At 32.2% G+C, this 24,044-nt stretch overlaps 1 protein-coding gene across 2 annotated transcripts in view; it reads left to right on the plus strand.

Moving 5' to 3' along the window:
- Positions 1–24,044, plus strand: part of Slc12a2 (solute carrier family 12 member 2) — a 98,768-nt gene that overhangs the window by 50,700 nt on the left and 24,024 nt on the right. For both annotated transcript variants that reach the window (XM_027949354.2, XM_027949355.2), the window contains exons 8-17: positions 4,041–4,168; positions 4,263–4,347; positions 6,545–6,696; positions 10,752–10,859; positions 11,977–12,100; positions 12,941–13,042; positions 14,211–14,366; positions 15,669–15,768; positions 19,198–19,309; positions 20,540–20,680. In XM_027949354.2, coding sequence (XP_027805155.2) covers positions 4,041–4,168; positions 4,263–4,347; positions 6,545–6,696; positions 10,752–10,859; positions 11,977–12,100; positions 12,941–13,042; positions 14,211–14,366; positions 15,669–15,768; positions 19,198–19,309; positions 20,540–20,680 — 1,208 coding nt within the window. The remainder of the gene's footprint in view (positions 1–4,040; positions 4,169–4,262; positions 4,348–6,544; positions 6,697–10,751; positions 10,860–11,976; positions 12,101–12,940; positions 13,043–14,210; positions 14,367–15,668; positions 15,769–19,197; positions 19,310–20,539; positions 20,681–24,044) is intronic.

Raw genomic sequence — 24,044 nt, forward strand, 5'->3', positions numbered from 1 at the left:
AGAATGTAGATCAATGCACTTCTTCCTTCAGAAAGCCTTACTGGAACCAAAAATAAATGAATAAATAAAATCAGCTGAACTAATTGGAACCTAGAGATCTCATTGGTTTATGTTCTATTGTAAGCTCCTTAATCTTGTTACTGACTGGAACATAGCACTGGTGTGGCTTGTACCTAACACTGACTCAGTTAGCTGAGCTGTTTTCTGATACACATTGTTTTAAGGCTTTTACCTCAACCAGGGACACCCAATATTTGTGACTATTTGTGATTTCTATTCTGATTGCTAGTGTATATGACTGATTCAAACTGGGCTTTAAATTTGTTTCCTAAGTTGGAGAAGAGGCAAGCGAGAAATAAGTTAGTAGCCTTCTTTGATTGCCTTCTTTTCTTTATTTTGTGCTCTTATAAATATATTAGATTTTTTCCTAGTAATGAGTTTTTTTTTTTCACTTCATTTTTTAATATTATGTATTTTGGGGGAACAATTGTTTGCCATTTTTTCTTCTAAAAAAAAGTATTAAAAATTACAGTGTGGGCTGGGGATGTGGCTCAAGCGGTAGCGTGCTTGCTTGGCATGTGCGGGGCGCTGGGTTCGATCCTCAGCACCACATAAAAATAAAATAAAGATGTTGTGTCCACCGAAAACTGGGAAAAAAAAATTACAGTGTATGGTTACTTCTAAAAATATCCCCAATAAATACATTTTCTTTTGACTCCAGTTGATTTTAAAATATCTGTAGATACCTTCTAAGCCATATTTTTTTTCCTTTTCTTCAGATCTCTGACATCTTATAAAGGTGTTATGTAGTTATATGGCATATTAACAGTGTATATTGTGTTCAAGTAGCACATCCGGGCTTACATTAGTTCAAGGTTAATAAATCTAAATGCTTTGGCACATGAGTTTTCCTTTTGGTAGTTGATACTGCTTTGGCTTTCCTCTTCATTATACTATGATAATTTTGGCAGTGTACAATTTATGCTAATGAACTCTTGAGTTCACATGACCTCCTAATGGTGATGTAGAGATATTCATGTTATCCTCTTGCCCTTTTCCTTTCTGTCCTCCTTTTGCCAAGGAATAGGGCCTCTTCTTTTTCTGGATCCTGTTTATTTTACTTTATCCAAGGCACTTCTCTTCATAACATACTTATTTCCCTTAATCAAAATGTCTGCCTCTGCATAATAAGCTTGCTCTAATAATTCTCATCTTTGAAAATGTTGTCTTTCATTCCCCTTGTTACGACTTCACTTTCTAGTTACCATTCATATATAAATTTCTCAGATCTTCACCTCCCACTTATTCCTTGTTATTTTTTTTTTTTTTTAAAAAAAGACAAGCCTGTAGAAAACTTGCAAAAATAGTAAAATAAATTCTTTATACTTTTTACCTGGATTCAGTGATGAACCTTTTATTTTTATCTTTTTTTCCCACATTTATCTTATATATATATAATATGTAGTAACAAATTTACTATGTATATTATATATCAAATTATTATTATGATTGCCTTCTTTTGAGAGAAGTTGCAGTAATCATAGCTTCTTACCTCTAAATACTTCTGCTTATATCTAGTAAGGAAAAGAGTGATTCAGGAAATTTAACTTTGGCACAGTACTAATAATATTTGACATATATGGGCTAATACAGATTTTTTCCCAAATGTCTCTAAAGATCTTTATAGAATTTTATTTTTCCTCCAGGATCATGTGTTTCTGTGTTGCATTCAGCTGCCGTGCCTTTTACTTTCTCCCCCCCCCCCGCCCAATAGTTCTTCACATACTGTTCAGTCTCCTTAGCCTGCCTTTGTCTTTTGTAGTGTTGACATTTTCAAGAGCAGGACATTTGTATTTCATTTGGGTTTGTCTGGCTTATTTCAGTGGATTCAGGTTATTTATTCATTCATAGAGCATCTGATGAATGATGCATTCTCCTCAGTGCATCACATCAGGAGGGGTGCATGTTTTCAGTTTTTCCCATTTTTGGTGGTATTTGATTACTCTGTCAAGTTGATATCTGGGAGGTTTTTGTGTTGTGAAGTCATCTTTTTTTTAAATTTTTGTAACATATAAATGGTTTGTATAGCGGTATTTTGAGACTGTGCTTAGCCTAGTCCCTATAAAATCGAATCAATTTCATTTTAACTTTGGCTTCTGTCAAAATGACAATCACGTGCTAAATTCAGTGTGCAATTTTTTTATTCTTTGCCTCAGCAGCATTTCTCTTAGTTGTTTTTAAAACATTTTCTTGTTGTATTTTGTGTCAAAAACTCATTGGGCAGTGTATCTATTACTCCTCCTATTACTACCCCTCTTCTTCCTGTCCTTTTGTTTGTTTATACCAGGGAGTGAACCCAGGGACTGTTACCCATTGAGCCACATCCCCAGCAGCCCTTTTTATATTTTATTTTGAGATGGGGTCTCACTAAGTTGCCTACTGAGGCTGGTCTCAAATTTGCAATCTTCCGGTTTTAGCCTCCCTAGTCACTGGGATTACAGGCGAGCACCACTGAACCCAGTTCTTCCTATCCTTTAAATGCAGAGTTGCACAGGGTATGGTCCTTGCCTTCCAACCACTCTTTTTCCTTTGCTGATACTCATTTTCATGACTCAAAATAACTTATACCTGATTCTCTCCTGTAAAATTCACACATGTAAATGTTGAAATATTTTTTCAGTATATTTTCTACTTATTCCTTCTCACACTTTCCTATGTCAGCAAGTGAAAGAAACTTAACAACTCAGTGCTTCCTGTTTTCTACCTGCCTCCCTTAATTTCTGATTCCTCTAATTAGGCAGTATTCTACCTGTAGATTGAACCACTGAAGCAACCTCCTAATTGGTCTCTGTGCTTCAGAAGTTGACCCCTTCAGTCCATTGTTGACACACAGCATCTATACAACATAATCTACCTTATGCCATTTGGGTGCTTCTAGCCTTACCCTGATTTTCCATTTTATTTAAGGTAAAATTTAAACTTTTATAAAATTTTGCATAATCTGATCCCTACTGATGTTTTCAATCTCATTTCATCTTTCCCTTTACTATAAGAACTTTACCTTGTAGTTCCTCAGAATATCTAAAACCCTTAGGGTTTATACTTGTTGATTCTCATTTCAGCTATACTCCTCTCCCTGATGATTGATCACATTGCTGCTGATTCTTCAGTAAACTGTCAGTTTAAATATTATCTTCTTGGTTATGTCCTTTAGACTTCTGTATTTAAGCTGAATTAGGTTCTCTGTTTTATTCTTTATCATAGCACCCCCGTTTCCATCAGTATATTTATTGCCATCTATAATGACCTGTTTCTTATTTTGTAGTCCCTCCTCTTCAAGACTTTATAAAGTTTCATGAATGCACACACTGCATATAGCTTATTCATATTATATCTATAAACATTTTGAGGTGTTAAATAACTTTAGAGGATCTGGCACATGATACTCAAATAATGAAAACGACAAGTAAATGGTTATTTTAGTGTCAGTGTATGCCTTTCAGAATAGAAAAAGTAGGACTAGCTGAAACTATCATTATTATTGAAATGAAAAGAATCTTTACTTACGGTACCTTAGCTAAAATTATCTGGCATGGGTCACCACTATAAAACAGATAAAGCTATGGACCCAAACCCACACAGATGGTAACATAAGTTAGAAGTAAGGGGCAGTGGGACTGATTCCAGATTAGTATGAAGTTTGTTTCCTTACCTAGTTTTGTGTTTCTTTGACCTCTAAGAAGGAGGGGTTGTTCACACTTTGATTTTATATTTTGACTAGTGACAGCAAGTCAGAGGCTCTTAAATTATTGGTAAGGGATACAAAAAAGTAGGACATGACCCAAGTCAGATCACCATTTTGACTATACATGCCCTCATACAAGAACAAAGGAATACTAATACTTGAATTAGGAAATATACATAAATTTGCCAATTTCTTGAAGAAAAGTTGGGGATCATATGCTCCAATTACTTCTGACCATAAAATTATTATGGACTAATCTGCTATCATTTATTTTCCGAATAAATGTTCTCTATAGCTGAAATATTTAATGAAAACTTTGGACCAGATTTCCGAGATGAAGAGACTTTCTTTTCTGTATTTGCCATCTTCTTTCCTGCTGCAACTGGTATTCTAGCTGGAGCAAACATCTCAGGTGACCTTGCAGTAAGTACTTTAAAATATAATGTCATATGGTTTTAAAAAGTGGTATATGTATTTTAAAAGATAGATTTTTAAAAAAATTATTATTGTCTTCCAGGATCCTCAGTCAGCCATTCCCAAAGGAACACTCTTAGCCATTTTAATTACTACGGTGGTTTACATAGGAATTGCAGTGTCTGTAGGTAAATAGCCTTCCAATTTTTATGTGTCTTAAGTTTCATAATACACAGTATAAATATTCTCATAATATTTTCTAACTTCTAGTTCAAAAGTATTTCCATAAAAAGACATAGTTGCCTATTATAATTTTAAAGCAGTTCTAAGAAAACTAGTGGTGTCATTTATACTCAGGCTTGGTGTGGCTCAGTGGTATAGTACATGTTTCGCTTGGATAAGATCTTGGGTTCGATCCCCAGCATCATGGGGAATAAAAACAACACAAACTCCAAAACTCACTGATTTTATGATATGAAGGTTTCATCATATTTCAGCTTTGCCACATATTACTGATTTATTGTCACATAATAACAGAAGTATATTTGTAAACTTTGTTATTTACATCAGTGTAACTTTGAAATTTCTCTAAACAAAAGTTAGAAATGCTAATAGTCATTATCATGATAAGCTGAATTGGCATTTAAGGATTTTTAGATTTCATTTATCATTAATAATCCATAAATAAATCTCATTAATTTTGAAAAAAAATGAAGTCATATATTCATATATAGAAAGACATATGTATATATATACACACACACACAGAGGTTTAGCAAGCTTTGTGTTTTCCTTTAAGTTCCCAGCATGCTTATACATTATATGTAAGCTAGCTTAATAAAATTTAGCTTTAAAGAATGATTTAATTGATTATGTTTCAACTTTTTAAATAATTTTATTTGTTACAGATGAATATTTTCTATTTTTATCTGACCCCCTAAAACTGCTAGCACTTGTATTTATTTCATACTGTGTATATTAGCCCTTGGAACAAGGGTAGTTCCTTTTCCCTGATGTTCAGTAGCTGGACCAGTAAAGACAGCTTCTGTATCACTGACTATATAACTGGTTTAAGGCAATAGAACCTTTTTCACCCCCAAAATTGCAGATTTAGAATTTTGGTACATGAAGCACATGAAAACATAGCTGCCATAGGGCTGACACATATCACAGGGCTCTGTACTCTCCCCATCCCCTGGTGGTTTCAGAGGGACCATTAGGGAAACATGTTTGCAAATTTGTTCAAAAGGTAGAAGAAGAAATTGAAGGATAAAGAAGTATGTAGTCTTTTTAGTCATTAAAATATTCTCCATCTCAAACTTAGTTTTCTGTTTAGTCCTTACTAAATGCCTATAATTTTTATCTCATGTATGATGATACTTGATAAAATGCTTCAGAAAGTATAAATACTAGTCTAAGGAATGATGATTACCATTAACTATATATTATGTGGTATTCAAATAAGTGTTTCAAGGTAACTTTTAAAATATTTTATTATGGAAGTTCTCAATTTTACAAAAAAGTAGACAGCATTCTCTAATAAGTCCAGTATAACAACCAACCAACTTCAAGAAAGTTAGCAAAACTTATTAGGACATGGTTAATCTTGTTTTATCACTCTGTCTCATGTGTTGTTTTAAAGCAAACTTCAGATGACATATATTTTCTTATTGTAAGGTTAATCATATTTGATTTGTTGTTGTTGTTTTCTTGTACCAGGGATTGATTGAACCAAGGAGTACTTACCCACTGAGCTACATCCCCAGCCCTTTTTATATTTTATTTTGAGTTAGGGTCTCATTAAGTTGCTTAGGGTCTCACTACATGGCTGAGGCTGGTTTTGAACTTGCATCTTCCTGCCTCAGTTTCCTGTGCCACTGGGATTATAGGTGTGTGCCACTACACCCAGCTCAGGGCAGTCATATTTGAGACAAAGGTTTAAATAAAATTTTCATTCAATAATATTCAAAATTTTTTCTCTCACAGAAGATTGATATTATTGGTCTCACCTTTGATCATGCTTCAAAAGTGAAATATTTGGAATTTAGGAAAACATTTTTTTTCTATTTGGTCTATTTATATTTACTTAAAGACATCTTAACCAAATAGGCCATGAGATAATTTTACTAATGTACCATTTTCACAACTCCATTTATACAATTTTTAAGTATTTGTGTGTAAATACTATTTTTAATAGGTTCAGTTTCATTACTTGTACACTGAAGACCATGATACTTTCCAAATTTGTTCAAAGTAAAGCTATCTTAACTGTAAATTCAGTGTATACTATATATCTTGTCAGTACTTTGATTTCTTTATGAGTAGATGTAATTCCAAAATCATATAGATTTTAACTATTTTATTCTCTTGTCGCTGGTACTTCAGGTTCCTGTGTTGTTCGGGATGCCACTGGAAACATTAATGACACCATTGTAACAGAACTGACAAACTGTACTTCTGCAGCGTGCAAATTAAACTTTGACTTTTCATCTTGTGAAATCAATTCTTGTTCCTATGGACTAATGAACAACTTTCAGGTAAGTATTGAAGTTATATTATGCAGACAGACTGCTGTTAAATCTGACTATTCATAATATAGCTATAAATTACAAGGTAGGGACGTTGTTACCTTATATACTCCAAATTACTAACTGGACATAGAGAAAAATATGAAAAGGTGAAAAATCTAGGCTCTTCGTGAGGAAAAAGACCTTGAGGATAACACTTTTATAATAGAGTATAATTTATAGTGTGTGTCTATATGTAGTTTATAAGAAAACAAGCATCTGAAGCATCTCACATATAGTCATATTTGGGCAGTCTGTTTCTGGATTCTCCATATTCTGTTCCACTGAGTTTTGTGTCTATCCTTCCAACAGTACCATCCAGTCCACTAGTTTTTTTCCAGTATTATGTAAATATAATAATAGAATAATTGAGAATCTGAATATATGTAGAACTCTGTATTATGTAGAATATGCAAATTTTACTGTATGGTTTCAAGCAATTAACTGCTCTTTCAGTAGTTATAAATATTGGACCCAATTATGTAATAGTTTGTGTTTTCTAGTCACAAGACTAGGCAAAATTGTAGGAATGAAAGAAAGTATTCATGTCCAACTAATGATTCAAGCCAGTTCTGACATTGATCTTGTGTATGAAAGGCACAGATGCTAGTCTTTGCCCAGTGAGAATGCCAGTCAGATTTGTGCATTGTTGCCTTAAAATAAAAAAGTGTGTTGTCTTTATCAAATCTAGTATGGACTCATTCAAGAAATGAGGAGTGTGGTGTAAGTAAAGCTTTTTAATTTTTTTAATATGTTATTTTATTTTTGTTGTGGTGGAGATTGAACTCAGGGACCTGCCCATGCTAGGCAAGTGCTCTGCCACTAAACTACATCCCCAGCCCAAGCTTTTTAATTTAAGTAATTTTTAAAAAATATATATTTTTTTAGTTGTATAAGAACACAATATCTTTATCTTATTTTTATGTACTGAGGATTGAACCCAGTACCTCAGGCATGCTACTCGAGTGTTCTACCACTGAACCATAAACCCAGCCCCATAATCTTTTTTTTTTTAAAGTACCTTGCAAAATGATACATGGTGGGGGAAAAATCCTGTGAAAATATAGATCACTTGTCTTTTAGAGAATGAAGGTGGTGGAAGAATATAACAAAGGAGTATGTTAATTGGAGTCTCCATCATAGTATATATATAGGCCACACTTTATAGTACTGTTTTACATGTAATTGCCTTTTTGTACTCTAGGGAGTAAATTGGAATGTTTGTCTTCAATTATTAATTTTATATGTAGTCTTATGTTTCTTATTCTATTTTCATTTTTTAACATCCTCTAAAACTTTTACTTACCATTGCCTAGTAACAGTATGTAAGCTTCTTTGTTCTGTCAGTTAAAGCCCTTTATCTTCTAAGTCCCACTTCCTTTTGTTTAGTCAATTCCAGTTATGGTATGAGTGTGTATACATGTGCATGCACAAGGGTTTACCGCACTCCGTTCCTTTGTTCAGTACCTCAGTTGACTTGCCGTGCGTCAATACACACAACCAATTTATGTCATTCATTTTCTTTTTACATTCCACATTAAATGCTTTTTGTCTTTTTTTCTTCTATTAGAGACCAAAAAAAATCTTGTTTTTCATTTTGATTCTATTATATATTGTGGGCAACACTGATAATAACATTATTTACTTTCAACATCATTATACTTGCTACTCATATTTCAACATTAAATTTTGGGCAATGCAGAGGGGATTGGGTAAATATTTAACTGGAAAACCAGAAACCTAGCTGGCTGTATAGTATAATATTTCTAGATGGTAACTAAGCACAGAACATTATTTACCTCAATTTAAAGCTGGGAAAATGTAATTTCTTTCACATTGAAAGCTGGAAGGTTATTATGATATATTGGTAGTATCAGTTTTGCTTTAGTCCAGCCGCATTGTATGTGTCATATTCTCTGTTCTTTTTTTCCCATTATTTATGTCCTCTATTCGCACTTAATTTAGCACTGAGATCATTACAGATGTGTGGAATCTTGTATATATAGTTGAAGTTAGGGCTCTCCTAAAGGTAGAGTTGACAATGCTATCTAATCTAGCTTTAATAATTATTATGATAAATAGTACTTATGCAAAATAGATGGCATATATGAAACTGCTAAATTGTTATTAGAGGACAAAACAGAAAATCATCTTTTCAAGATTTTTTTCCTCACCAGGCTTCTCAGAGAAGTCAGTACTAACTGTGTCTTGAAATGTTAAGAATTCTTCATATTTAAGTCTATTAGAAGATACAGGGAAATACATTTTAAGTAAAACAAGATGGTTCATATACACCTGAAATCAGGGTTATGCCTCATGACCAGAAACTGCTCATAGCCAAATTTACATCTCTTAAAGTATTATAGTCAAGTTTATGGTAGTCATAAACAACTTTAACTTGATTACCTGCTTTCCTTAATGTCCTTGGCCTCAGTTGTCATATTCTTAGTCCATGTAAACAAAAGGTAGATCTCCACTAATGAAGTAATGTATCTAAGTGATGATCACCATTCACTGCTGGGAAATTTTTATAATGAATGGATCAGGCTAACAATGCTTGAATCTACCTTGAATACTTAAACAGCAGTCTTTCAGTTATATTTACTAGTTGTTTATATTTTGCTAAATGTTTTATGTGTCTGTATTTTTTCTTCTCAATTATGAGCATAAATTATAGATATCACAACATAATAATCTTGAAATTAAGGCATTCTGTGCAAGCACAGTACTTTTTTCCCACTTAAGAAATTTAACATTGATGATATACTCTTATTTCACTTGTCCCAGTAATATCATTTATTTTTTTCCAACATTTGGTTATGTTACTTAGTCTATGGTAGTTCTTAGCCTGTCTTAACCTTTATGACATTACATTTTGAACAGTCTGGCAAAGATGCTTTGCATTGTATTCCTCATGTTGGATTTATCTGGTTGTCTTCTCATGATCTAAAGGATTAATCCTTTTTGTCATTGTTTAAGAAATTTAAAAAGGTATTCACTAGGAAATATTTGAACACAGAGAAAGCAATATAATGAACCTAATGTACACATTGCCCAGCTCCAAAAGTTATTAATGCATGCCTAGTTTTTGTTTATTTTTAAATCCACATCCCAGTCAGTTTATTTGGGAGCAAACTGAAGACTTTATATCATATCTGTTCAGCTGGAATATTTCCATGTTTAACTCTTAAGGACTTATTTTTTTTTAAAATAATAACCACAATACTATCTTAACATCACAAAAAGAAATTATCTTTCTGATGGAAGTTCTTATACCTCAGCATAACTGTCTACATCTAACAACCAGTTTACTGAAAATATAGAGATGACAAACACAGGTTAAACTTAATGGAAATGTAGGTAGCAAACTCCAGGGTGTAGGCTTTCTAGAGGAGATATGGCATAAAAACAAATAAATAAAATGAAAACGGAGTGTGAACCTGTAGATTGAAAAAGACCTGAGATACATCAATCAAATAAATGTAATCCTTTTGGATCCTGATTTGAATAAACTTTTAAAAGGTCAAGAAAAAAGGGATGATCGAGGAAATGTGAATGCTGACCAGATATGGTATTGTTAAGAGATTAATTTTTTTAATCCAGGACAATGATATTGTCATTGCAGTTTTCAAAAATCTTTACTTGTTAGAGATGAACACTGAAACATGTATGCACTAAATATCTGGGATTTTTTTGTAAAATAATTCAAAGACTGACTTTGTATTGAACATTGATTGTAACCTGGTGCTGGATAATTGGTGATTCATTATAAACTTCTTTGTGTCATTATGTGTATTTGAAATTTTACAAAATTTAGGAAAACATTTTAGGATTAGTGGTAAATCCAATTCAGAAATTTGTAATGCAAATTATTATTGCACAATGTTATTGTTTACTATCATCAAATTATACCCAGAATTGTCTCATTTATTAGAGTAATAAAATTGTGACTACATATTCTTTTTCATATTATTTTTAAGACTTCTTTTTCTTTTTTCTTTTTTTTCTGGTCATTTTTATTTAAGGTAATGAGCATGGTGTCAGGATTTGCACCATTAATTTCTGCAGGTATCTTTTCCGCCACTCTTTCTTCAGCATTAGCATCTCTTGTAAGTGCTCCCAAAATATTTCAGGTAAGTATTTTCATATTGCAAGCTTTATTGAAGAGGGAGCTAAGATAAAATTTTTAGTTTGGGATTGTTAATATTTTTAAATTATTTGCATCTGTCAACCTGAAGTATATGATACATACATGTGCACATATTATGGTATACATTTTATGTATAAGATGCACATGTTTATACATTTTGTGCATTTATTCACTATCAAGGTATAGTAGTCTTTGAATTGTTCTTTTAGAAATGATGATGGATTTGCTTTTTGACAAACGTAGCATAAATTTTCACAATCTTTACCAAGAATTAGGAGTGTAATCTAAACCATAAATCAGTGGTATAAGGAAAGGGCTTTGGGGAGTGGCTCAATGGTAGAGCACTTGCCTACCACATACAAAGCCTGTTCAATCCCTGAGACTACAAACATATTGGGGAAAAAAACATTATAGAGTTGACAACACCAATGTAAATTATTTATTTTACAAATATTTGAATGCTTAATATGTGCCACAGATAGTTAACTGCTAAGGTTATAATGATAAATATGATGAATATTATTTTCCTTTGATGGACATTAAACATGGAATAGGAAATAAATACTTTTTATTATGAATGTATGAAAATTAACTGTTGATTTTACAGCCTTGTTCTTAATATTATAATATAACCAGTAAGTACAGTAAAGATATAGAATATATTTCTTAAAACAGAGTTCAATGATATTTTAAGAAAAGTGGTTAAATTTTATGAGGATTTTTATCTGTTTAGAATTTAGTCTTGGTTTTCTTAAAGTTGTTACACCTATGCCATCCTTATCAAGTTGGAAAACTTCTGTTTTATTATATTTTTATTTTTACACTTGCTTGTCTGATTATTTATTCATAAAATAGAAGAATTTCAACATGGGAATGGGGGTAAAACAGAGAAAACTTAAGAGGTAGTCTAAACTAGTTACCATTCCAATATTTGAAATGTCTTAATCACTTTCAAAATTTGTAGGTAAAGCATCATGAGAAAATAGAGAAAGAGGATTGGGATTAGAAACTTGGGTTCCTTTCCTGATTAACCTATTGAAACTGTAAGCAAATTGTTATCTAATTTTGATATATTTTAATGTTTGCTTCTTTTTAATCAGGCTCTTTGTAAGGACAACATCTACCCAGCTTTCCAGATGTTTGCTAAAGGTTATGGAAAAAATAATGAACCTCTTCGTGGTTACATCTTAACATTTTTAATTGCACTTGGATTCATTTTAATTGGTTAGTTATATAAATGATGTGTTAATATAGAGCTTGGCCCATTTGTATGTAGAATTAGCTCTTAACATTGAATTATTAAATTATTAATAAAGTATCACTTTGCTTGGTACATTCTATTAATTTCTTTCTAATCAAATGAAATAATGTATAAAGTACTACAGATATTATTGTTCAGTAGATTACTCCTGAATTTATTACCTTCTCTAAAAAGTCCTCACTGGGGCTACAAGGAGCTCCTAGATTTTCACAGAAGCAATAAAATATATGACTGGGGATGTGGTTCCTAAAAGATCAGATTGAAGAATGATAGATACAGTTTATTATTTATGTAAAATTCTTTTAAAATACCCCAAATAGTACTTTATAATGCAAGACTATATATGCAAAGTAAAACTATATTATATATGTCTGATAATATATATATATTGATCAATTTTTCAGTATTCCATGTATTGATCAATTTTTTATTATTCCACACATTACTTGCAAAATCTCCAAGTGATAATTACGTTTTTGAAAAATGTTTATAAATATATTTGTCTTTGATTTCAGAGAAATCAAAACTTAAAAATAGTTTTAAAGTTGGCATGTGTGGAATTGGTTTTATCATATGTATATGATTGGAAGGAATATGCCAAGTTTGGAATAGTGAGATATAAAGAGGGTTTCAACTGTGTACATATAATTCCTGAAAGTAAAGTTTATTTTACATTTATGGCAAAAATACTATTAAATCTAGATAGTGACTATAGAGGTGTTCATTATGCTATTATCTAAATGTTGAAATATTTCATGATATTAAAGAATTTAAAAATGTCTGTTATTCTGTTTCTTTTACAGCTGAATTGAATGTTATTGCTCCAATTATCTCTAACTTCTTCCTTGCATCATATGCATTGATCAATTTTTCAGTATTCCATGCATCACTTGCCAAATCTCCAGGTGATAATTATGTTTTTGAAAAATGTTTTATAAATATATTAATGTCTTTGATTTCAGAGAAATCAAAAGTTAAACATAGTTATAAAGTTGGCATGTGTGGAATTGGCTTATTAATAATCAATTGTGATTTATAGTTAAATCAAGTTAAGGTTTCAAAGATCTCTTTATCATGAAGTTTACTGGTAATATTCCTTTTTTTTTTTTAAAGAGAGAGGGAAAATTTTAATATTTATTTTTTAGTTATCGGCGGGCACAACATCTTTGTATGTGGTGCTGAGAATCGAACCTGGGCCGCACGCATGCCAGGCGAGCGCGCTACCACTTGAGCCACATCCCCAGCCCCGTAATATTCCTTTTTTAAAAAAATTTTGGGGGGTTGTATTTGGACACAATACCTTTACTTTATTTATTTATTTTTATATGGTGCTGAGGACTGAACCCAGTGCCTCACACATGCTAGATAAGTACTCTACCACTGAGCTACAACCCCAGCCCTTGATAATATTCTATTTATTATTTTCAAAGCATTTAAAATATATTGTGAATTATCTATTTTTTCAAGTCTTTTTGTACTGTTTAGTTGATTCTGTTTCAGTTCTAAGAACATTGTTATGATGTAGTTAACCTTTTACAAAAAAAAAAAAATGGTTTTCTTAATACTGGGGATTGAACCTAAGTCCTCACACATGTCAAGCATGCACTCTACCACTGAGCTTCATCCTCATCCCTCTAGATGTTTTCGAGTCTGGTGGAATTCTAACATAAGGTGGCCTTATTAACTGAAAAAGTATATGGAACTTTTATAAACTGTGACATGAAATCATGGGTAGAACTGATAGAACAAAAATGTTGTTCCTTCTGAGGATCTAAGTCTCCTTAATAAAAATGTGTTAACATAGAGCTTGGCCCATTTGTAGTATTAGTTCTAAATATTGAATTATTAAATTATTAGCAATGTTACTTTGCTTGGTATACTATTAGTTTCTTTCTAATAAAATGAATATATAAAATACTACAGATACTATTTCTCATTAGATATCTCCTGAATTCCTGGCACTTTAAAGTGCTCTCAGTGCAGCAGCTACAGTCATTTTGTGTAGACATACATATGTGCCATTATATAAGTAGATGAGGAATTCAAATGACTTATTTATCTATTTATCATTAGGATGGCGTCCTGCATTCAAATACTACAACATGTGGATATCACTTCTTGGAGCAATTCTTTGTTGTATAGTGATGTTTGTCATTAACTGGTGGGCTGCATTGCTAACATATGTGATAGTCCTTGGACTATATATTTATGTTACCTACAAAAAACCAGGTTAGTAACCTTTTCTATTTAGTATTTGTATATTTGGAAAGTATTTCAAGTAAAAACTAAAATACTTTATTTCTAAGTACACATAGTTTTTTGTTGTAATTTTTTAAATACATGGAATTTTTGTTTTGTTCTGTTTTGAGATTTTTGTTTTTGTTTTAGTATAGGTTTTTGTTTGAACCAGGAATTGAAATCAAGGCTGCTCTACCAAGCTACTCCCCTAGCCCTTTTTGTTTTTTGAGACAGGGTCTAAGTTGCTCATGTAGTCCTTGAACTTGCAATCCTTCTACCTCTGACTCCAAAGTATCTGGGATATAGGCAGGCACATACATATGGAGTTTTAATGAATAATTACCTTAGACTATTTCTGTGCAGTTTTATTCTTATAAATTTTTAATCCTATTTATAGAAAAATAATAAATTAATATCATTAACATTCTGTGGCACTCTATATATGCTAAAATTACTCTTTGAAAGAATCAGGTTTGGGTAGCTTCTGGCCTATTAAGCACATGTATTTCCTGTATTGATCTTACAGCTATAGGAAGTAGGACAGAATTCACAAAACACTGGATGACATGCTGTCTTTCCCAGTAGGTTACTATGTGGCAAGGAAAAATGGACAAATATATTTTAACGGGGAAATACTTTAATGATCATGTTTTCCATATTGGTAATGGTTATGTATATACGCACAAGATGATGATGTCTAGGATATATTGGAATTACTCCAGAATATAGAAGAAAAATCTAGCAAGAAAAATTTGGAAAGTTTAGACCTTTAGCTATATAAACAGTTATTCTAAATTGTTTTTTTTGTTTGGTTTGGTTTGGTTTGGTTTGGTACTAGGGATTGAACACGGGCATTTGACTACTGAGCCACATCCCCAGTCCTATTTTGTATTTTATTTAGAGACAGGGTCTCACTGAGTTGCTTACCCCTTGCTATTACTGAGGTTGGCTTTGAACTCACGATCCTCCTGCCTCAGCCTCCCCTCCCAAGCCATTGAGCGAGCATCACTGTCCCTGACTCTAAATTGATTTCTTTATTCTTAAAAGGCTGTTTGAGTTGTGTATACAATGTATCTACAGTATTATCATCTGTCTTTTCTAAATTATACTTTAAATGCAGTTCTAGTTAAAATGCTTATAGTAGTAGTGTCATGCTATATTAAAGTCAAGTATAGTAATTTATTTTAGCAATTGCCTTTTTAAAATATGAAAGTATGTTTCAGTGTGAGTCTCAAATTGGTTGTTGAGACATAATCATTGGCATTATGTTACATGAATATTGTTTTCCTATAGATGTAAACTGGGGATCATCCACACAGGCCCTGACTTATCTGAATGCACTTCAGCATTCAATTCGACTTTCCGGAGTGGAAGACCATGTGAAAAACTTCAGGTAGGTGATACGTTTACATGGAAACATTTTGTGTTAGCTAGCCAGCCCGATCTTAATTCAGCAAGATATTCTGTTATTCCATAAAATTTCTCCAAAAGAATAGAATATTATTTTTGGACTTGGGCAACTTAATTATTTAAAACCAAATTGTATAAGAAAAAAAGTTATTTACCTTAGTGTTACGAAAGTTTTGGAAGTTCCTTTTTTTTTTTTTAATGAATCAAATAAGTGCCTTTTATTTTTATTTATTTTTTTAGAGAGAGAGAGAGAGATTTATTTATTTATTTTAGTTTTCAGTGGACACAACATCTTTGTTTGTATGTGGTGCTGAGGATCGAACTCCAGGCCTCAGGCATGCCAGGCGAGCACACTACCGCTTGAGCCACATCCCCAGCCCTGGAAGTTCCTTATTTGAAAACTTCTAAGTGATAGTTTTCATAAAGTAAAAATTTTTCTCTCAGTGGCCGTTTTAATATTATATTATAAATTACTTTATACATAAAAATTCATAAAGATTTTCGACATTATTTTGTAATTTCACTGAAACACTAAATATATTTGTTATTCACTTTCTCATCAGTGACTAACTGAAAACCAGTTGTAATAAAGAATCAATTCTTTACAATAAAGAGAACTCTTATTTTTCTTAATAAGACTTTTATCTTTATAATCATGTACCAGTCATCAATATAAAAACTATCCTTTAATACATTTCTTGTAATTGATGACAGATTCAGTTACTAAAGAACTATTGATATATACTTCTTTAAATCTAGAAATATTGTTTATTATAATGGATTCTTAGAAATTACAGGTTAATATGTATACTTGGCTAAAACTAAGTTTGTTGTTTTCAAAAGTAGAACACTAAACAGTAATATTTAAATACTTCAAATTAAGTCTGGCTGTGAACAAGTGACTTTCCTCAGTCATAAATAATCACTTCTTAATGACTTCTATATAATAAATACAGAAATCTATTCCATGTATGTCAGTAAACCAATGGAAAAATACCAGGAATGAGAACCTGGGAAGAAAAGTTTAGTTAGCATATTTTGAATAGTTGATGCCAACTGTGACGGAAAAATAGAAACTATTCTTTTATGTAAAATGCTGTATCTCATAACTGAGGGTATGAATAAGAGTTAATTTACCATCAGAAATACCTGTTGCTTTGCCTAATTATAGTAATGGGAACATTTTTACTTAATTTTTTATTAGAATTGTATATGAACACTAAAAGAAGAAATAGGATATAAGATTTGTCTTCAGAATTAGTGCTTGCTTCACCCCTAGTATCCCTGTTTCTCTTATCACTGACAACCAGTTTCAACTTAAGCAGATTTTGGGTCTTAGTATTTATTTCATAAATCCCATGTTTTTAATTTTAGACTTTATCAATGTCTTTTTTTTATCTGAGCCCAATACATGGCATGCTCGCTTCTCTTTACCTCATCTTTCAGTATATTTTTATGTTATTATTTTGATTAGATCACATTTAGATATTTGGGGGAAAGGGCTCTAAACATGAGACACAGCTGAGCCATGTAGTGTATTATGATACCTTTTTCTTGGCTGCACAGGTTTTCTGTTTTCCCTGAAGTTAATAATTTTTTCTTGTTAAACTGTATTTATCTATCTCAGCCTTCACCAAACTTGCCTAAAGATTTTGTTTTCTTCACCTTGTAATTACTATTTCCTTGAAGTTTTTTTCTTACTGTTTTCTGTTTCTTTAAGTTGGATTTTTAAATTAAGCCTTGTGTGAAGTAAAGTATTTGTAATTCTTGGCAAGGAAGCTCTATTGCTATCGGTGAGTGGGTCTTGTCAGTTAAAGTCTTTAATGTAGATTAAGGGTGGCTTTGCTTGTTCTTTGAGGAATTTAAGTCATCTTAAAGGCTTTCTTTTTTATTTGATTAGTTTTCCCAGAAATGAATCTTTTAATCTTTTGCTCATACATAAAGTTCTTACTACCAAAATTGTTGAGGGCCAGATAGGGAAGGAGGTTTGGGTGTCTCATGGTTCAATATGTAAATGTGGCTTGTTTTGGTTTTTTGGTACTAGAGATTGAACCCAGGGTTGCTTAACAACTGAACCACATTTCTAGCCTTTTTCTATTTTTTATTTTGCAACAGCATCTAAGTTGCTTAGGGCCTCACTAAATTGCTGAGGCTGGCTTTGAATTTTGTGATTTTCCTGCCTCAGATTCCCATGCATATAGCATGGCCACTGCACCCAGCTCAATAAATAAATGTTCTAGCTCCTCTATTTCAAACAGGCTGCTTCTGCTCTTGGTTGTTTCTGGTGTCTCCAGACCAGAAGTTGTAACAAATATGCCAATTAGGACTGAGGAGGTACAGGACAATTGCCCATCATACAGATGGAAATGTTTGGGTTTTTCTAGTTGCTTCTTATACAGAGTTGAAACCAGTTCCCCTTACTTTTGTTTCTTTATCACACTGTCCCTGCCACTTCTAGAGGTATCTAGTACTACAATTCCTATGCATTTTGATCATATTTAGATATAAAATCAGGGATTTTCACATTTTCTCATGCTTATGTGGGGTTTACCCATCTATCCTCACTGCTCTTCCATTTGTGTTTAGCTTTCAATATTTCAGTGCTGTTTTTTCTTTTGTTCTTTATCTTTGTGGTTTTGTGCTTTAAAAAAATATATATAACATAGGGATTTTGAGAATTTTTTTGCTAATTTCTTTTGACTTATAAAATGGTTAACTAAAATTTTGTTGTTTTTGTTGTTGTTAACTGAGATTGATTCCCTCTTCTAGTCGATGAAAATTTAATAGTTAATATGTGAAAGTCATATCACCATCTCAGGTTTATAAAAGCAGTTCAATTCAGTTTTGGCTTTCACTACATCATTAATTAGAATTAACAACTTTTATTTCAAATTACCATGGGTGATTTTACTTACATGGCTAGTCATTAAAATTAAGCTAGATTAGAGAGAGCTGATAGCATAAAATAGAAGTAATTATGATGAGATCAAGCTAAGAAGGAAACATGTTTTATATTTGAAGGCAAGGCCATGCTCTTAAGTTTTCCAAGTTCTGTGAAGGAACTGGGATATTTATTACCTTTAGAACATGAAAAGTTGATACCTAAGTTTTAACTAGCCATGTAATTTCTTCCTATAGTACTACCAGAAACTTCATATATAATATTACCTATTGTTTTAGAAGAACATTTGGCATAATGTTTGTTCAGAAGTGTTGGTTTTTGCATTTTTCATGTACCAAAAAGGCCTAGATAAAAGTTACATTTTAAGAGACGCCTATGGACTGTTTTGTAAGGACAATTACATAAATGTTCTAGTGTAATATTTTGTTCTTAGAGAAACAGCTTGAATATCATGTTCTTATAGCCCAAAACACAAATTTCTCTAATTTTATCTTTTTAATCTTAAATTAGGCCACAGTGCCTTGTTATGACAGGTTCTCCCAATTCACGCCCAGCTTTACTTCACCTTGTTCATGATTTCACGAAAAATGTTGGATTGATGATTTGTGGCCATGTTCATATGGTAAGAACCAAGTTTTGTTTTCTGGATTAAAACATTTTTAACTCTATGTAACTTGTTATTTGTAACACTTTCTGGGTTGGAAGCAACTTGTCACTTTTTTTAAGGTAGTTTTCTTTAAAATATTTTTGCCTATAAACAGTATCAATATAACATTTTTAGAAAGATTTTGACATTTTGAAGCTTCACTGTTATACTAACCAGAAGTAAGAATATAATTTAAAATAGTGGTAAATGTTCATGCCAAAAATAGTTTTTTGTTGTTGGCATGTTGGATGTTGGGAACAATCACTGGATGATGGTTTACTTGTTCAGCACAAGAAATTAGAATTATTTGTCAGATTCACTTTTCTCCCAAGCTATGTTGTTAATCTTATTTTGGTGCTGAAAATATGTGTTGTATGCCCCATGTCCCAGCTTCTGCCAGAGTTGCTCTTTTACTTGTGGCAAAGTCAAGGGGCGGGGGTGGCGCGGCACAGCCGCCCATGAGCTCTAGTGAGGATTGGTAGAAGGATACATTGAAACAGTGATCCCACTTGGAACATCTGGAGTTTTCCAGTTTGTCTGAAATTGTCACTTCAAGCCAGGGACTTGAGCACAAAACATTACAAATGAAGCAATTTCTCTAACAGAAAATATTTTTCCTTAATCTTCATTAAGGTATATACAATATTTGCTTTGTGTATTTGTATATAACATGTTTTTAGGGTTGCTTACAAGGATCAAAATAGAACTTTAAGGTCACAGATTCTTTTATTTCATTAACAGAAGTGTGAAGAAAAATGTATTAATACATAATTCACTCTGATTTTCAGTAATATTCTTCAGTCACTGAGAATTAATAACATTTAGGCCAAACAAACAATAAACTAGGAAACTTTCTATAGAAAAGTGGAAAGCTATTATTTTGTTTTGTATAATCTCTTCCTCATTTTAAATAATTTTCTAACTTCTCTGATGAATTTTGGATTGATGTTTATTTTAAAGTCTGTTCTTTCCTCTTCTCTTCCTGCCTTCTGCTAGCATACTCTTGTGCCATTGAGTATGCTTTTTTGTAATCTTAAGTATTAGAAGAATTTAGTTACATGAAAATAAAATACTTTTATTAGACTTCTCCCACACCAATATTTAGAGACCTTGTTTCAACCTTGAATAATAGGTTGGTTTTTATAAATGTAAAATGGATTACCTTTTAATTAAATATATTAAGATTTTTTTTTTTTTAATTTAAAGGGCCCTCGAAGACAAGCCATGAAAGAGATGTCCATTGATCAAGCCAAATATCAACGATGGCTTATTAAAAACAAAATGAAGGCTTTTTATGCTCCAGTGCATGCAGATGACTTGAGAGAGGGTGCACAGTATTTGATGCAGGTAAATGTGTCGGCCTGTCAGGTGTCTCAATTCTGGTTTTATATAAGCTTCTTAGAACTTTTTCATTCTGGATTTCTTTCTTCATAGTCATACAATTGGTAACTCTTTTTAAATATCTTAATTATGGCAGACTACATTTTATAATTCTGAACTAAAGGGACTATAGAAATTCTTGGCTGCCAGCCAAGAACCTATTAGAAAGTTATCTTAGCTTATTATTCACATAAAATATTTCCATTTATTCCTCCTGCATTCTACTGTTTTTTTTTTAATAAAAATGGTAACTAATATAGTCCTTATCTAATTTTTTAAAAACACCAGTTCCTTATATTTCTCACTGTTTATTTGTTAGTACTAAATTTTTATTTTTATTTCAGTTTTGTATATAGTAGAATAGCCAAAATAGAGGAATGGAACCCATCATAAGTTTAAATGCTAGGAAAACCCTTTCCTTATGATGATTTTGGATTGAACAAATTTTAAAACTTCTCTGAACATCAGTCCCTTGCATCCTAAAGATTGTAGGAGAAATAAATGGGTTTAAATAGTGTTTTCTAACTTATTTTCACAGGGATCCCATTCTTTTACTAAAAAAAAAAAAATAGCTCAACCATAAGCTTCCCCTGTTCACTCTAATTTTGGAGCTGCTCTGTTAAAGTAGAGGTGGGAGGCTCAGAGGCTCCTGAGCTCGTTTTAGTCAAACAATCTTCAGGAAAAAATAGCATTTAGGGAGTGCTAAGTAATTAAAACATTATAATATTAAAGCAGTAATAGACAATTAGATGAGTGGAATGAAACAGAAAAATAGAGCTACTCATCTAGGAAGTTTAACAAATGACAGAGGTGGAATTGAAAGGATGAGCTGGAACAATTGATTATTCTCATGGAAAAAATTAAAAAATAAATCCTTACAAAGACCACACAAAAATAATTTCCAAACAAACAAAATGACCTAAATATAAAACAATTTTTTAAAACATTTAATATATAAATAATTTTATGATCTAGGGAAGTTTTTTTTTATGAAACAGAAGTGAACTAGGAAGAATAGGTCAATTTTTTAGAGAAAATGTGAAAAAAAATCATAAAGGAGGCTACAGACCAAGGAAAGATAATAATCCTACCATGTAAGCAGCACATCAGTGGTCCAAAGTATATAAAAAAAATACTAGTAAATGGGTTAAAGAAAGAGCAGAAGTGAAAGATATGAATAGAATAGGAAAGATAAGTGACAGAAAAAGAATGGAATTAAATTGTATTGAGGTTTTAATTCTTTATCTATCAGATTGGCCAAAAGTTATATTTGCCAATACATAAGATTAGAAATTATATAAAGCAATTAGAAATCTTAGTATTGCTCTGCTAATTTAGATTGAACAACCACTTTTTTTTTTTAACCACCACTTTTGGATAGCAACCCAGCAATGAATATTCTTTTCACATGTGAAGACTATATGAAACTTCAGCAGCATCATTTGTAATAGTGAAAAAGAATTGGAGGTAACTTTAACAGCCATCAATCAGAAAGTTGAAAATTATAGTGTATCTCTCAGTGGGATTCTATACAATGGAGAAAAGAAAATGCATATCAACATAGATAGACCTCAAAAAGAAAATAAGGAAAAACAGTAACTTAAATATATGAAGATTATGAAGATATATATTTTTAAATATATAACTTAAATTTTTATATGTATGTGTCCCTAAATAATAGATTATGTAGTAAAAATACAAAGCAGGCATGAAGCCAGACGTAGTCGCACATACCTGTGTCACAGCAACTTGGGAAGCTGAGACAGGAGGATTCAGTGTTGAGATGCCAGTCTGGACAATTTAGCAAGACCTTATCTCAAAATCAAATATAAATAAATAGAAAGAGCTGGGGATATAGCTTAATGGGAAAACAATCCTGGGTTCAATCCCCACTACTAAAAAGTGGACATGAAGATACATATGGGTACTTCATGTGTTATTAATTTTTTTTTCTTAGCTGAGTGGTGAATACATGATTTTATGTACTAATCCCTTTTTGTACATGATATAGTTAAATATTTCAGGTATAATGTTACCCCTGGTCATAAGGTTGTTTACAGTTGATAAATCTTGCTTACTTTTATACAATTTATTACTAATTTGGACAAATTTTAAAATAAAATTTTAAAAAGTTAAAAAAACATTGTGATTACTATGTATGTAATACATTTTATGAAGGAAAATTCTTCCTTAAAGCAGTGGTTTTTAAACTCCAGCATGAGAATCACTTGTTAAAATAATTTCTGGGTCCCACCTCAGAATGAGTCAAGTGGTTTGCACTAAGTCTCAAGAATTTAAATCTCTAATAAAATTCCTGATATCACCACTGGTGGTTGTCCAGTTCAGAGATCATACTTAGAGAACTACTCACCTGTCCGAACATTGTGCTAATTTGCAACACTCACCTAGAGGTTTTCTGTGGTATATATGACAATATTGTGAATTTGGCAAGAGACGGAATCCATTCTTATCAACCTAACATACTCCCATGCATCCTGAAAATTTTATCAATATGGGCAAAGTAGGATAAATAGAACAGTATCATCTTCAGATTGCCTATAAACCTGACAAATTCAAGCCCTTTACAAAGATCCCTAAGCTGTCTGAGAAATAGTATGAAATGTCCTTACTAGTAGGTGCCAGCTTGCCCCTGGAGGACTAATAGATATTGTAATATAAATTTTCACTGAAAGTATTTATTTTTCCCTTGTACCTTCTGGAGCCCTAGTAGGTGAAGTGACAAATGCCCACATAATATTTTCCTTCCTTGTAATCTTTGTCAGAAAACATTTATGTACATTAATTTGTCTCTAGTGTGTTAACAGTAGTCTACAGGGTTTTTTTGGAGCGGGTGGGGGCCAGGTACCAGGGATTGAACTTGGGGCACTCAACCACTGAGCCACATCCCCAGCCCTATTTTGTATTTTATTAAGAGACAGGGTCTCACAGAGTTGCTTATTAGCACCTTGCTTTTGCTGAGGCTGGCTTTGAACTTGCAGTCCTCCTGCCTCAGCCTCCCAAGCCCCTGGGATTACAGGTGTGAATCACCACCATGCTGGGCAGTATTCTACAGTCCTCGAGGTGTCTTTTAGATGGGTTCTGTTATTTGTTTTACTAAACTTTGTATCTGTAGTTTCTCTGTCCCTGCATACCATCATAAGAATACCATTCAACAAGCATTTGAACATACATCCTACACAACAAAGTAAGATTCACTTTCAGAAAGAATCTTATCAGTAGTTTGTATAAAAACCACTTAGGCAGTGAGACATAACAATATTATTTTTTTCATTTGTATATTTGGGTTTTTCATTTTCTTTTTTTCGAGACA

Source organism: Marmota flaviventris, chromosome 5 (genome assembly GCF_047511675.1).
Source record: "Marmota flaviventris isolate mMarFla1 chromosome 5, mMarFla1.hap1, whole genome shotgun sequence".
NCBI lineage: Eukaryota > Metazoa > Chordata > Mammalia > Rodentia > Sciuridae > Marmota > Marmota flaviventris.